General features: G+C 43.2%; 1 protein-coding gene across 4 annotated transcripts in view; it reads left to right on the top strand.

Annotated features, from left to right (window-relative positions):
• Nucleotides 1-16,295, top strand: part of DIP2C (disco interacting protein 2 homolog C) — a 421,221-nt gene that overhangs the window by 249,763 nt on the left and 155,163 nt on the right. For 2 of the 4 annotated variants that reach the window (XM_038755480.1, XM_038755479.1), the window contains exons 2-4: nucleotides 2,726-2,797; nucleotides 4,846-5,013; nucleotides 13,481-13,591. In XM_038755480.1, coding sequence (XP_038611408.1) covers nucleotides 2,726-2,797; nucleotides 4,846-5,013; nucleotides 13,481-13,591 — 351 coding nt within the window. The remainder of the gene's footprint in view (nucleotides 1-2,725; nucleotides 2,798-4,845; nucleotides 5,014-13,480; nucleotides 13,592-16,295) is intronic. The other 2 variants (XM_038755482.1, XM_038755481.1) reach the window with 1 other exon arrangement.

Genomic DNA, 16,295 nt, shown 5'->3' with positions numbered 1-16,295 from the left:
CTGGAGCCATGCAGTAGTGAATGCTCCTCTGAGTGACTTTGGAAGGAAAATGAAGCATAGGGTGTCCAAATGATGTGCTGGGTTTTACTGAGTGACCCAAATGGGATTTTCCTGTTTCAGTATTTGTGCTTTTGTTCCTTCAAGGTTTGTCCTTTAGACCTTTGAAATGGAGAAGAGCAGCATGTGGTCCTGACTTTTTAAACTGGTCGAAGAATTAAGGCAACTGTAAGATTTAAATAGACTGATGTTATTATTTTCCTGGAACTGTGGAAATGCAGAACGAAGTGTGGTGGCGAGTCCACAGTGTTGGAAGGGGCCTTGTTTGAGTTGCTTTTTCAGGGCTACAATTACGGATGAGAGCTAGGAGATGCCTTTTAACCAGTGGGAGATGGCTTTGAAATTTACAAATTCCCACTGTCCTTCCAGTGGGAAGTCCACATGTCTGTGGAAGCCCAGATAGAAGGCCGAGCTCACCATCATGTGGCTGAGCTCCGTGGTGTAGCTTGATTTTTATGTCCAGCTTCTTTGAGCTGGCTTAAGAGCTAATTAGCAAAGAGCTAACTTATAATTAGTTGGTTAGTGACACCCCTGCCCCAGGCAACCAAGGCTGACGTGGGCAAACACCAGATCTCCTTGCTCCCAATGATGGGGGAAAATCAAACGATAGATGTCTAGTGGATTCCAATTAATCACTTTAGGGAGGGGCAAGGTCCAGTGATTTCACCACTTCTAAAGATGATTTGTTTCCATCCTGTTCAGTTGTGGCCAATATATATATTTTTTCCAAACTCTCCAATGTTTTAGATGCATTAGTCTGAAAGGAGAAATGGAAAAGGAGAAAAAGTGTGAAAGAAAACATTTCATGGCCGGCAAAAAGCAGCTGATGTTTTTCTTTTCTGTTTTTTGGCATCAGAGCAGTGACTCGTCCTTTTCATTTTCTTTTGAAATCACAAAGGGATTCCAGGGGGTGTGTGTTTGTGTGTTCCTGTTTTGAGATTGAGACAGCCTAAAAAAGTCTTTGATGTAAAGGTCATAATGGAGTAAGCACAAAAATAGGGATGAACAATCCTAGTGAGCAATAACTAATGAAAGCAATTGTAAAGTGCTTGGTACATGGAAACTGTTGTCTAAATACTCAGCAATAGCAATTATCTATCAGCAATGATTTTGTCAAGTAGAAAACCAACTTATTTCACATTCAAAGTGCGTTTAGAAATTGTGTATATTCCAGCCATTCCAGGGGGTTTAATTGGAATTGAGCATTTGTTTCCCTCTGAAATTGTAAATTTGGGGGTGTTGTGGAGAGGCTGAACAGAAAAAGCGGAGTTATTGAAAGTTACGTTGTTGAAGTCACATTTATTAAGGCTATACCACTCAGTTGTCAGTATATTTAAAAAAATGGATTTATGTGTCTTTAAAAAGTTGACCTCAATTCTGTTTGAATCAGTACCTTTGTTTGTCATTATTATTAATAGTAATATTAAGAGAAGCAGCATGGCCTAGTGGCAAGAACACAGACTTGGGAGTCAGAGGATGTGTGTTCTAATCCTGGCTCCGCCACTTGTCTGCTGTGTGACCTTGGGCAAGTCACTTAACTTCTCTGTGCCTCAGTTACTCCATCTGTAAAATGGGGATTGTCTATGAGCCCCATGTGGGACAACCTGATTATCTTGTATCTACCCTAGTGCTTAGAACAGTGCTTAGCACATAGTAAGCACTTAACAAAACACCATTAATACTATTATTAATAATGTCAATGGTAATAATTATGGCCTTACTATGTGCCAAACACTGGGATAGTCTAGAATATCAGTATCATATATTGTTCAGCTGTTAATATAAACTGAAAGTATTGACAGTTATGTGGGACATTTAGAAAGGAGTACAAAAATACCACTTCATATAAAAGAAATCCAAGATGAGACCGAGGTCAGGTTATGTACTGAGAAAAATTTTTAATGTTTTGTGAATTCTCAGAGGTTCATTTATCTTAAAATATTTGGGGCTCATCATTTTTGAAAAAATGTAATCTGCCGGTAAGCATACCAATTAGATGAATTTTCTTCATCTGAAAAATTTAGTTACATGATTTTCAAGAGCAAATTATTTTTAATGGTTGGTATTTGTAGGGGTATCATGACTTTCCTGAAGTGCATCTTTTAATAGCAGCCAAGTGTCTGCATTATAAAAATAATATAACTGTTGTTTGAAATGATTTTGCCTTGTACGCTGATAGGAAAATTCCATTAATAAGAGAAGATCCTAATCAGTAATGCATTCTACCAGCTTTTACAGGCCTAAAACATTCTGTAAAATCCACCGCTGAGTATCTTAATGAAAACCCAGTGAGGTTTTGGGTGGTAGCGTATCTGAATAAAATTGAAGCTATCCGCCCCCTGGATTGCCCACCCTGACACTAAATCTTACCGGGTGTTTATTCACTTAAATGGTTCTAGGGTAATTGAGGTTTTTCTGGGTAGGATGGTCACACCAAGCTTTTATTTGTACATTCTAATAGCACAAATGGACAGTATAAGCGGGTGGTGGTTAGTTTTGTCCTCTAGACTGTGAGCTCGTGATGCGCAGGGAACCTGTCTTGCTAATTTGGTTGTACTTTACTCTCCCAAGCTCTTAGTACAGTGCTTTGCACATAGTAAGCATTCAATAAATACCATTGATTGCAAAGACTAAGCACATTTCTTTTGTCTTTCCTCTCTCTTTTCAGGTGACATCACACAGAAAGGGTATGAAAAGAAGAGATCAAAATTAATTGGGGCCTACCTTCCGCAGCCTCCAGGTATGTATACCCTTATTGTTATCGGGGAGAAGAGGGGTATCTCAATTTTAGGTCTTGAGAGGTCTCATTTGAGGGAGAAAACCTTTTTATACCCTAGTTACATGTACCATTCACTTTGTGACTTACAGTATAAGTATGATTTCTTTGACATACATTTTTGAATATTTGGACATGCATTTTCAGCCAAACCCCCTTTATTTCTTGAGTTAACATTTTTCATGTGACCGTAGGAACATTCTTAGCATTGAAAATGATATTAATCTGAAATTAGAGAAGCAGTGTGGTCTAATGGATAAAATACAGGCCTGGGACAGGAGGACCTGGGCTCTAAACCCACTTCTGCTACTTGTCAGCTATGTCACCTTGAACAAGTCACTTCACTTCTCTGGGCCTCAGTTACCTCAGCTGTAAAATGGGAATTAAGACTGTGAGCCCCGTGTGGGACATAGACTGTCTCCAACCTTATTACTTCGCTTGTACCTGAGTGCTTAGAACAGTGCCTGGCACCTAATAAGCACTTAACAAACACCATTAAAGAATTAAAACCACTCTGTATTTTAAGATGTGTAACATCTTGGATCAACAAATCAATTTTAAATGCCTGTTGTACCCTTACCCCACAAAAAAGTTACACAGCTGTTTTCATGTAAATGGTAGGTTTTATGGTTGGAAACCAGAAAATATTCTATAGTCCTAATAATTCTGGGGTTACAGAATCGTATTTGTTGTCTTTTCTACTGTGATTTATGTAGAAACACGCATTCTTTATTCTTCTCCCATGATGGTCAGTGTCTGCCTCATTCCCACTTTCTCAGAATGTTAGTGCAATCCTCAGTGTGTTGTCATTTTGTAACTGGGTTGGTTGGGTCATTCCCATAGACCTCAGAAGATAACACCATATTTCCGTGCATCAAGAGGAGACTGGTTATCGCCTAGCGTCCTGAAGCTAATTGCTAATTCATTCAATCGTATTTATTGAGCGCTTATTGTGTGCAGAGCGCTGTACTAAGTGCTTGGGAAGTACAAGTTGGCAACATATAGAGACGGTCCCTACCCAACAGTGGGCTCACAGTCTAAAGGCCGGTGGCTAGGCTGCTCCTGCTCCACGCTTGGCTTAAAGTGGGTTTACTTGGGCCTCTTTTGGGTTGGTCATTTCTTTTATGATGTTGTTGCCTTTCATGGCTTCTGAAGCTAAATGCACCAGCTGAAATGGATTGAAAGGGAAGTAAGCAGCATTGCCTACTGGATAGATCATGAGCCTGGGAGTTAGAAGGACCTGGGTTCTAATCCCGGTTCTGGTGCTCGTCTGCTGTGTGACCTTGGGCAAGTCACGTTGTTTCTCTGTGCTTCAGTCCCTCATCTGTAAAATGGGGATGAAGGCTGTGATCCCCATGTGGGACAGGGAGTGTGTCCAACCTGATTACCTTGTATCTACCCCGGCCCTTAGAACAGTGCTTGACACATAGTAAACACTTAACAAATGCCATTATTATTACTTTAAGTTGTTTTCTCAGATTTCACTGACTTTATCAGAGATCCTTATTTCCTGGGTTGGAGGTGTGGAATCTGGACCAGAAACTTCTTGCTTCTTGTTGCCTGCTTTTATATCTGCCCATCAGGAGGCAAGCGGGAGGAATTTTAGGAACATATCTTTTTTCCTTCAAACATCTGTCCATGTCATCATCACGCAATTCCCTGTACTCCCTCTTTTCAGGAAGTGAAACTCGGGGAGGTGGGGGGAGTCGGTGTTGTGTTGGTGGTCATCGCTGTTGTTGTGGCTTTTTCCTCCGTGCTTGGAAAAACAAAAGTGAAACAGAGGCAGGCCCCTGCTTACCTAGAGGAGAGACCCTGAGCCGCCGGCATCACCCCCATGGTCAACCCCAGCGTTGGCAGGGAGGCCGACGATGGCAGCCCCATTGGCTGTGTCATGTAGTCCTTTGTGTGTTGTGTGTGCTGTTCTGCATGGGGGCGGGAGCTCCGCTGGCCGCTGTAACAAATTAAAAAAAAACTAAACTTGAATTAATTAGTTTTTTTTCAACTTGTTACAGCGGCGAACGGAGCTGCCGCGGTTCGGTGTAGACTGCAGCACAGTGAAGGAGCCACGAGAAGAATGCTGCGCTCCACCAACTTCGGGGTGTGTGACATCCGAGAAGCAGCAGCCAGAGAACGGGCGGCCAGCACCGCAGGAACCCGGCCTCTGTTTTACTTTCGTTTCGGTGAGCGCAACAGAGAGAGACAGAGAGGAATAAGATGGGAGAGAGGTGTGATGGAAATAATTGTATTTTTGCTGCAAGAGAAAGCAACTTGGCCTAGTGGACAGAGCATGGGCCTGGGAATCAGAAGGACCTTGGACATGTCATTTAACTTCTCTGGGCCTCAGTTACCTCATCTGTAAATGGGGTTTAATACTATGAGCCCTATGTGAGACAGGGACTGTGTCCAACCTGATTAAACTGTAACTACGTCAGTGCTTAGTACAGTGCCTGGCACATAGTAAGTGGTTAACAAATGCCATTTAAAAAAAAAAAGAAACTGCAAATTCAGGCAGTCTTAAAACAAGATAAGATTTTGTTTCTAAACCCATTTCCCTAGCTTTTACATCCTCGTGTTTGATACCTGGGGATGTAGTCAAAGAAAACTTACACTTTAAAAAGAGAAGAATCTATTCAAGTCCTAATCCTCTCGCTCAGTTTCCTGGGCTCCATTCCCTTGTGGACAGAGCTGAGTAAATGTATAAGTTCTGCCGTGAATGTCAAAATACTCGGCCCGTAGAGGCCGAGAATGAAGAGAAATGTAGCTCTAAATAATTTTTCCCTCTCTGAAGCTCAAAATGCCGATAGTCTGGAAGGGTCCAGAGGAAGAAAATATCAGAGCGGCTCTAAAGAAGCCATGAGATTTAGAGGCTAAATATAAATTAATAAATATGAATGAATAAATAAATATGTGCTTAAGGGTTGTGGGGCTGAGAGCCACCCCTCCTTGTGGATATTGGAGCTGCACAAGTAGAGCAGATCAGATCACCCCTGGAATTAATGATGGGAGGTGGAGGAGGAGAAATTTAAGGCCAGATCTGTTGCATTGGTGAGAAGTTGCACTTTTCCTCTTTCCTGAATCCCTCACAATGATCTTTGTCCTGGGAAATTTTTACAAATGATTCCTCTTTATGGTTTGTTTTTGGGGGTTTTTTTTGTTTGTTTTTAAATCTCACCCTTCATTTGGCCAGAAGCCGAAAGCATGATTGACCCAGTGATTCGGGGTGACCAGTGAAGGGCGAGCTCCTAGGCGGCAGAGTGTGGTCTTTCTGTGCTTCTCCCACGGCTAGCAAGGAAGTCATGTTACTCTGTGGGTAGTGGTTCTGAAAGCATTCAAAGGTGAAGAATTCTTAAGAAAGACTTTTCTTTTTTAACATTCACTCCGTGTGCCCAGTTGTTCCCAGAAGTTAAGTGGTGCTCCAGGGAGGCAGTGTGCTAATATATGGTGGGGAATAAAGCAGCCTCATAAGCAAGTACGCACTCAATCGACACACACATTTTTTCTCAACCTACCCACACTCCAAGAGGTGTCACGTTGCAAAATGGATGAAATCAGCATTCTTTTATAGTCACCCACCCTTAAATGATTCTTAGCCCAGGGAAGCAAGTTTGCCCTCAATTAGTTGGTTCAGGGAATACGTTACACTCTTCCTGTATCCTCGCACTTAATTCAAACCTATGAGCTTTGTGATTCTTTTAGGTAAAATCCTAAATGATGACATCTCGCAGGTTACCTTTATGCTACATCAGGAAATTTCCCATCACTTTGTTTTCTCTGAATACCATCATTTAATTTTGATTTCTCTTCAGGTGAGTTATAAGGCAAGAGTATTCTGGTAAATAGCGTTTATCGCTGCTTACTGTCTGAAGATCCATGTCGGTGTTAGCTGCCTGCTGATCACTGCTCTCATTTCTAAAGTGTCAAGGACTTTAGAATAATCCTTTTTTTCCTCAACAAATCTCAGCAAGTCAAACAGTGTTTTTTGCAAACCCAGTATTAAAATTCCTGAATTGAATGATATTACCAACTTTAGGATCACAGGCTTTCAGCCAAGACTTCCTCTGGAAAGTACTGCCTTGTGAGAGTCTGAAGTGGTTGATGATGAGACCATCCTCCACAGCGTCTACTCGCGAGGAGAGATTTCAGAATTCAGTATCCAAGAAGTAGTATTTCATCGAAGCTTGGCAATGCTTAAGGTGAATGGGATGGGGAAGGATGCCTTTCTGAAGGGCTTGTAATCATCTGACCATTTTAGGAGTGAAATCTATGTGTTTGGATAGCCACCTCAATTCCTTAGGTCTTATATTTTGTCATACACAAATCATCTGGCTTCTGTTTTTCTTCTCCGCAACCACTGGGTCTGATGAGCTTGGTGATGAGGGAGGTGGAGAGATTTTGTACCTTCAGATTGAGCATTTCACAAGACCTCCTCATTGCTCTGTTATAAACTTCAGAACTTTTACCTTAGAGGATTTGAGGACATTTTTCAAAATGAAAGGAAGTTTTCGCTGGCCGGGTTTATTCAGAGCCATATAGTCCTTACCGCCCTTATCAATTCCGCTAAATCCGCTCCGAAACAATTGTTTGTGTATAAAACCTAGGAAGTGCCCATTCTGGGATGGATCGGTGATTCATTCAGTCCTGTATTCCATTCCTGACCTTCGTCTCCCAAAAGTTGTTTGCAGTAAGCAACTCGATGTTGGTGTCCTTGGCATCCATCCATCTGCATCCTAAATCAAACCTAGCCTTTCCCTCGTAATAACCTTCCAATAATACAGGAGCCATAAATCCATTGAAACTCTTCTTGAGCCTCCCAGCTTTCCTCACTCATATCAGCCCTCCGTCATGAATTTCCCCTCGTGCCTATCACCTGTAATGAATTCCAAATGCTCACTGCCAGATTTTATATAGAGATTTCCTTTGACAGTCAGAGGTAGATTAAGAGCATCTCAGTCATTTCAGAGGTGATCTAAACTAACTGCACCTAACATCTGAGATGAGAAAACATATCAGTTTCTGCAGATTCAGATACCACCCTCTGATCTTCATCTCTGGCTTCCATTTACGGAGTCCTCGTTGCAGGCTTAAAGGGCAGTTGCTTTCTGTCCTTCCCCGTAATATGGGATTAGTGAGTTTTGATCTGTTTATGCAGTCCTACCTCCCATTTAGCTCTCCCTTTTGAAACTCTTCTCTGCAGTTAAAGGAAATGTTCAGTGGTATGTTTACCCTGGTGACTTGTAAATATATTTTATTTATTCACAAGTCAATGTAAAATAAGATGCAAGGTTAAACCGTGAAACGGGGAGAAGAAATATTTTAGTAGGTAATTGGAAGTAATTTGGAACACGTCAGTCTGTGACTCAACCCGAAATCCTCCCAGAACAAACGGCTACAGGAAATATCAACACAATCCTGCTTATAAACAGGTATTAGTGCCACAGCGGAACAGGCCCAGATGGGGAAATGGCATCTCTCCCACTGCTGTGTCACGAGGAATGGTTCTCCCTGCTGATAGTGACGCGACGGACTCTGCAGATTTTCAAAATCCTTCTAGAGGACGATCTCGGTGGGGCGGAACCAAGCTGCTCTGTGGCTTCCCTCATCTGGGTGACCTCAAATAGCAAGAGAATTTATTGAACTGAATCTCAAGAAAGCTGGCTTTACTTCAACACTTTGGCAGGAAGTATACTTATGAGGCCTTAGGTGCGGAAGACAATAATAATAATAATAATGATAGTATTTGTTAAGCACTTACTATATTCCAGGACTGTACTAAGCATCGGGTTGGATACAAGCAAATCAGATTGAGCAGAGTCCCTATCCCATATGGGCCTCACATTTTACAGATGAGGCCATTGAGGCCCAGAGAAGTGAAGTGACTTGGCCAGGTCACACAGCAGAGAAACGGCAGAACCAGGATTAGAACCCATGACCTTCTGACTCCCAAGCCCATGTTCTAACCACTAGACCACACTGCTTCTGGGGTGATGAGTGAAGTTTTCTGGGGCAAATTGGCATGTTAGTGAAGTACTTCCTGATACTTAAGGGAACAGGATCATTAACCCAGATTTGATCACCTAAATGAGGCAAGATGCTGTTGGATGGTAAACACTTAGTGACACTGATGCTGGCAGTCAGGGAAGCTGGGTGAGGGGCAGTAGCAGCACACGAACCCGACAGAGGAAGGGAAAGAGGGTGAGAGTCAGGTGGTGACCAAAATAGCAGCAGGGTAACTTTTCATTTATCGAGCGCCTGTGTATGTGATGTGTGTGGAGAATTAAACGAGGCACTTGAGAGAGGAATTAATAATGGCATTTTATTACGTGCAAGCACTGGGGGAGATGCGACATACATCAGAACCTGCCCCGCATTGGAATCACAGTGTTGAAGGGAAAGAAAACCAGTATTTTATCCCATTTTTACAAATTAGCAAACTGAGACGGAAGAGTTAAGTGGCTTGCACAAGGTGGAGAAGCACCATGACCTAGTGGGAAGAGCGCAAGCCTGAGAGTCAGGAGGACCGAGGTTCTAATCCTGGCTCCGCCGCTGGGTGACCTTAGGCAAGTCATTTCACTTCTCTGTGACTCAGTTGCCTCATATGTAAAATGGGGATTAAGATTATGAGCCCTATGTGGGATAGGGACTGTGTCCAACCCGATTATCTTGTACCTATCCCAGCGCTTCTTACTATGTGTTTGGTGCAAAGTAAGTGCATAACAAATGCCACAATTGTTGTTGTTATTTTTAGGCAAGTGGTGGACCGAGGCGGAAGTATGGCTTAGTGGAAGGTGGGAGTGATCGTGACCCTCTTTTTGAGATTCCTGTTCTCAGCCACCTGAGTCAACACCCTGAAACTGGGCATAATAATAATGGTAATAATAGTTACGTTGGTATTTGTTAAGCGCTTACTATGTGCCAAGCACTGTTCTAAGCACTGAGGTAGATACAGTGTAATCGGGTTGTCCCACGTGGGGCTCACAGACTTAATCCCCATTTTACAGGTGAAGTAGCTGAGGCACAGGGAAGTTAAGTGACTTTCCCAAAGTCACACAGCTGACAAGTGGCAGAGCTGGGATTAGAACCCACAACCTCTGACTCCCAAGCCTGGGTTCTTTCCACTAAGCCACACTGCTCTCATAATAATGATGGTATTTAAGTGCTTACTATGTGCCGAGCACTGTTCTGAGCGCTAGGGTAGATACAAGGTAATCAGGTTGTCCCAGGGGGGGCTCACAGGCTTCATCCCCATTTTACAGGTGAGGTAACTGAGGCAGAGAGAAGTTAAGCGGCCTCCCCAAGATCACACAGCAGACAAGTGGTGGAGCTGGGATTAGAACCCACGACCTCTGACTCCCTACTGACCTCTCACCTACGTTCAGCCTCTGGCTTGGAACACCTGCCCATTTCATATCAGACAGTCTCTCTCCCCACATTCAAAATCATATTAAAATCATATCTCCTCCGAGAGGCCTTCCTGACTAAACCCTAATTTCCTCTTCTCCCACTCCCTTCTACTTCGCCCTTGCATCCTTCCTTCATCCCTCCCTCAGCCCCACAGCACTTATGTTCGTATCCAAAATTAATTTATATTAATGTCTGTCTCCCTTTAGACTCTAATCTCATTACAGCAGGGAATGTGTCTATCAACTGTGCTATATTTCACTCCCCCAAGCAGTTAGTACAATGCTCTGCACAAAGTAAGCACTCAATAAATATGATTGATAGTTTGGTATTTAATATCTCCAATGATGGAAATTTGGCAGGGGCTATTGGTAACTTGTTTGACAGTAAAACCTTTTCCAAATATGTGTCCAGTGTTTTCCCTGCAGAAACATAAAATCTCTTGCTTTTTGGTTTGATCTCTTGCACTGGCAGAATAATTGAAGTGTCGTCCTACCATCTTATCTGTATTCGAGAGCAATTACCACTGCTCTTTGAGGGCATCTTACCCCCAGACTGGCCAAGTGTATTTCTTTTAACTTTTCTTACATAGCTTCTGCTTTCCAAATATTTTATCCTCTTTTGGCTCTCCTGAGTTCTCTTTAATTTTCTGGTTTTGAGTTGTGGTTCAAAAAATTGAATGTAGCTGTAGATCTTGAGGCCTTAATGAGCCAATGACTTTTTTTATAGGGCATCTCAGCATTCTACCATGAAAGGATTCCCCCTGTTCAGTTTTGTAGATGCTTGTTAATAAAAGCTGTTTTATCATGGTTTATGGATTTATCAAACACTTACTATGGGTCAAGTATTAGCCTAATCACAGGGGTAGATACAAGTTAATCATGTTGGATATAGTCCCCGTCCCACATGGGGCTCATGGTCTAAGCAGAGGGCAAACAGGCTTTGAATCCCCATTTTACAGTTGAGGAAAGTGAGGCACAGAGCAATTAAGTGACTTGCTCAAGGTCAGAAGCAGGCAACTGGCAGAATTGGGATTAGAACTCAAGTCCTCCGACTCCCCAGACTGTGCTCTTTAATCAATCAATCAATTTGTATTTATTGAGCACTTTGTGCAGAACACTGTACTAAGATGTTGGGAGAGACCAATGCAACAGAGTTGGTAGGCATGTTCCCTGCCCACAATGAGCTTACAGTGCAGAGGCACTTCTTCTATTGGGCATGCTGCTTCCGTCATTGTCTTTCGTGATACACTTATTTGTAGAGTAGCTGGTATTTACTGAATGACAGCTATGTATAAAGCACTGCATGTACTAAACCCATGGGGCAATACAGTAGAATTAGTGGATATCATCCCTTCCCTCAAGGTACTTACAAGTTAATGGGCACAGTGGCACTAAGCTTATATATAGATAGAAGGAATTAGGAAGTGTCACTATATACATGAGTTAATGCTAAATTAATAGTGTATGTAAGATATGTACTTAAGGGCTACAAGGTGGTACATATGCTTGTCCCTTCTTTTCTCTAATCTGTGGTTTCTCTTGAACTGATGGATTCCACACCAACACCCCCAGCTTCAAAATGGTAGCCCTTTCTGCACTTGGTATTGTCAGTAAAATGGAGTGAATTCTCTTCCGTCCGCACGGCAAATGAAAATACGAGAATTAGAAAAGTGTAAAATATTGAGAGTTGTAAAATTCAAAACAGCACCACAGGGAGTGCCACGGGAGCCATGGTCTTGCCAGTGGACTGTCAGCGAATGTGCTGTCATGAATGTGACTGGCAGATTCTGGCCAGTGGTGTGTAACTTAAAAGGAGGTCATCCGTAAGCTCAGGAAGGAGCCTTGAATAGAAAACTTTTGCTCAGGGTCATTGAACCAAGTATATCAGAGGGTTCCTATGGTTGCAAGTGAACTTACAGGAAATTAAAAAAAAACACGGTTGTGATAAATGACTGACAGAAATGCGTCACCTCAGAGCATAGAGACTCTTCCAAGCACTTAGTACAGGGCTCTCCACACAGTAAGTACTCAATAAATACTATGGATTAATTGAATGATAGAGGTAGTGAGGCACTGTTTTCAAAGAAAAGGTTTGATATTTCAGCCCATTTGTTACAAATGCAGTAGTAGCTATGTCCCTTTCAGCTCTCAAGGGTCTTAAATAGTGTCCATTTCTCAAAAACCCACTGATGTGAACTGAGCCTCAAGATTCTCTCCAGCCAAAGCAATCTATGCAACAGAGTAATGGGTCCTGACCTCCAGGGGTAACCAGTGAAACAGCAGATTGATTGACATTTAAATTTCTGTCAAGAAGGCTGCCTGTATTTTTCAGCTGCTGAGTTTTAGTATGAGGCATTCCTCACTTGTGCCCAGTTCTGATACCCCAGAAGGAGTTGCCTGTTTATAAAGGAGGATTTATCCCTGCTCTTTCCTGCGTTTTGACCTTGAAAGTTCCACCTGCTTCTTTGCTTGAGCTTTAAATGGATTTAGGGCGTAAATCCAGTGGGCTGCACCCATGCCCTAGCGGGATCAGGACCAGTACCAGTAGGGACAAAAGCATGCTAGGGGCCAGAACTATAATCTTCATCACTACAGTCCCTTCTTTCCCACGGGTCTCAGTCTTGTTATCTTTGTTCTGGTGAGCCGCTCCTCTAGTTTGTAAGCTCCTTGAGGGCGGAGATCATTTCTACTTACTCCATTGAACCCATTCAAGCACTTAGTACAATGCCCTGCCCACACACAGTGCTCAATAAGTGCCGTTGATTGGGGCACTTGCTCTTCGCCCCATCCGTGTGCACCCCAAGAGTTGAGAGCAAGGGGTCTGAGTGGGTAGTGCTTGGGGTTCATTACACTGATGCCAGAAGGAGAGTCCCCCAGGGGGCCATGGGTCTTCCAAGCCGTGCATTTTCCTCTTCATTTACCTTATGCGTGACTTGCTCATGTTCTCCTGCTGCTGTGGGCCCCAACTTCCCTTTCCAGCCTCCGCACACGCTATGTGGTTGGGAACGGAAATCAATTGGAGTGTGCCAGTGAGGACCAGCCATGTTTGGACTACCTCCACAGAAACCCAGCAAATGTAAGAGCGCTCGTCGATCAAGCAAATCAATCGGTGGTATTTACTGAGCACTTACTGGATGCGGGCACTGTACTAAGCGTACAAAACAGGAGAGTGGGGAGACCTGATCAGTGTAACCTATAATGTTCCTTGTAACTGACCTGTGCAATGATTTCCTTTCTCTTGACCTAGGGGTCGACCAGGCCTTGCCGCAGGAACGTCGAACGCCGGTTACCCCATCCTCTTCTTCCCGCTACCACCGCCGCAGGTCCTCAGGTTCACGGGATGAGCGCTATCGGTCAGGTACGGTGCTCAGAGGGACTTGTGGGAAAGGTTGGGGTGGGGAGGGGAGGGCGATTAAATTGTTCAGTAGAAAAGCCATTGATGTGGGAGGAGAGCCAAGGCCGTTGTTAACTCTTGCTGCTTTCAGGTGAGGCAGCAGGAGGGATGGGCCTCTGATCAGAATCTGGGGTGGGATCAGAGTGGTTAGAGAAGAGAGTCTATATGAAAGTATAGTGGAATAAAACAAAATAGCATCTTGGGAAAGAGTACTTTCTAATTTAGGGTCAAGTAATCTGTTAAAAAAAAATAAAAGTCTTTGCTGATTTTTAAGAGCAATGAAATTTCTGATTTTTATTCTCCCTCATTACAATTTCTCTTTTTAGTCTTACGTCTCATTCTTCCCCTGCTCTTCCTACCTTTCTACTTCTTTAAGCCCTCTCCTTGTTCTGCAGTAACTCTGAAATCATTTTTTCTAGTCAGCTTCCTCTTCCATTGCATATCTTATGTCCTGCCTGATATTTTCCTTGTCCAGAACATTATTCCAGAGTAGTTTTTTCCTTTTTCATTCCTTGTAATCACTTCTTGTTTTCCTTCTTTTTTCATTTTCTAGCCTTAAGTGTCCCTCACTAGAGTGTAAGTTCCTTGAGGGCAGGGATCATGTCTACCAACTCTCTTGTACTCTTCCAGACATTTCAAAATCACCTGTTAGACTCTTTGCTTAGTTTGTCCATTTCCACCCCATGGCATTAGGTCATAAATACCTCTTTGGTGAAATCTGTGAGTGAATTTTTTGTCCTCTTTTGAATGACAGTTTTAAAGTCATTATCTTATTTGAAGAGGAGAAGTGATATGCTGTCCATTCTTATATACTACTGGGGGCTTAAGCCCTTTTTGCAATCTGAGTTACTGTAACAGTCACACATTTATGCCATACCTTTCTCCCAGATGGTGAATGCTGCAGAACTCAGACATTCACCTTAAAAACATCCCTGTGCTTTACCCATTAGGTGATAGGGTCATTCTGAAGGACTCCATCCAAAGAAACCACAAGGCACTTAGGCTAATGTCTCCAGTGTGTTGGTAATGAGGGTCAGTCTCTCTGAGGCTTCTCAGATGCACAGTGAATGAAGTCCTGGACAAAGTTTGGACCCTGCCAGTCAAAGGCAGCGGACACTGCTGGGTAATGCCAGGCAAGGTCTCGTTAGCAGACTCTTGGAGATGTGGTAGTTAGGTTCATCTCCTGTCTTCCCTCTCCTGCAGGAGCAGCACATCAAAAGACTGTAAGGTCGCTGTGAGCAGGGAATGTGTCTACCTAGTCTGTTACCTTGTACTCTCCTAAATGCTTACTCCAGGGCTCTGCACACAGTAAGCTCTCAATAAATAATATTGATTGATGGTGGTACGATCTCTGTATGTAGTCTTGCAGACCACAGCAACACCAAAAGGTCCAGGCAGATTCAGCTGGAATGGGTCACAGGGCCTGGGGAAGGTGACCCAATTGAATTGTGACAGCTCATTCAATTCCATTATATTTGATTATTTATTATGGTATTCATTAAAGCGCTTGCTATGTCTCATGTACTACTGTGAGACCTTAGGGTAGATACAGGTTAATCAGGTGGACACAGGGAGAACAGGTGTACGAGAATGACTTGCCATATACAATCAAGGGTATTTACTGAGCCCTTAATCTACAAAGAGCACTCTAATAAGTGCTTAGGAGAGTTAAAGCAGAATTAGTTGACAGGTTCCCTGCCTTCGAGGAGCTTACAGTGTAGCTCGGGGACGAACCCTAAAATAAATTCTAGTTAAGATAAACTACCAAGTATGAGTACAGCTTCATAAGCACTGTGGGGAAAGGGGTTGGGGTGAGTACCTAAAGGTTTAGGTGGTAAGGATTTAAATGCCTAGGTGAGACATTAAGGGGGAAGAATAAGGTGGGGAAATAAGAGGTTAGGGAAGCAGTAGTAGTAATATTTATTTAACATTGACTGGGTACGGAGCTCTGTACTAAGCGCTGGCAAAGATCAACAGGTGGAAATTACGCAGTCCCTGTCTCTTGTAGACTTCACAATCTAAAAATTAAAAGGGGGAGAGGGGCAACTGATACATAAGGAGAGATGAAACAAAACACTAAAAGACACCGATTCAAACCTGAGTAGGATACTGTGGCTAGAGGAGCTGATTTCAGGCACCTTGGTGGAGTTATGATTTTAGTGGGGCTTTGAAGATGGGGTCAGTGCTGGGCTGTCGGTTAAGTAGGGGGAAGAAATTTGAGGCAGCAGGGAGGTCGTGAGCGTGGGGTCAGTGACGAGACAGGCAAGGGCGAGGCCTCGTGATTCGGTTGATATTAGAGGAGTGCCCTGTGGAGAAGTGAGGACCAGCTAGCTAGATTGTCAAAGTTCTGAGCTTCCTAGGCCAGTAGGGTTGGGGTCAGGCCCGGAGAGATGGGCATGCTTGCCAGCCTTTTGTCAGCTGTATAACCTTGGGCAAACCACTTAACTTCATCTGTAAAATGGGGATTAAGACTGTGAGCCCCACTTGGGACAACCTGATTACCTTGTAACTACCCCAGCGCTTAGAACAGTGTTTGGCACATAGTAAGTGCTTAATAAACACTATTATTATTATTATTATTATTACCAACTACGGTCAGTGGCGGTGATGCCAACACTTGGTGGAGGTGATTCACTGACAGATGATAAGCACCCCACTGAAGTGAGGA

This window comes from Tachyglossus aculeatus, chromosome 13, assembly GCF_015852505.1.
Source record: "Tachyglossus aculeatus isolate mTacAcu1 chromosome 13, mTacAcu1.pri, whole genome shotgun sequence".
Classification (NCBI taxonomy): Eukaryota; Metazoa; Chordata; class Mammalia; order Monotremata; family Tachyglossidae; genus Tachyglossus; species Tachyglossus aculeatus.
The sequence above is the reverse complement of the archived record's forward strand: the minus strand, read 5'-3'. Positions and strand labels throughout refer to the sequence as shown.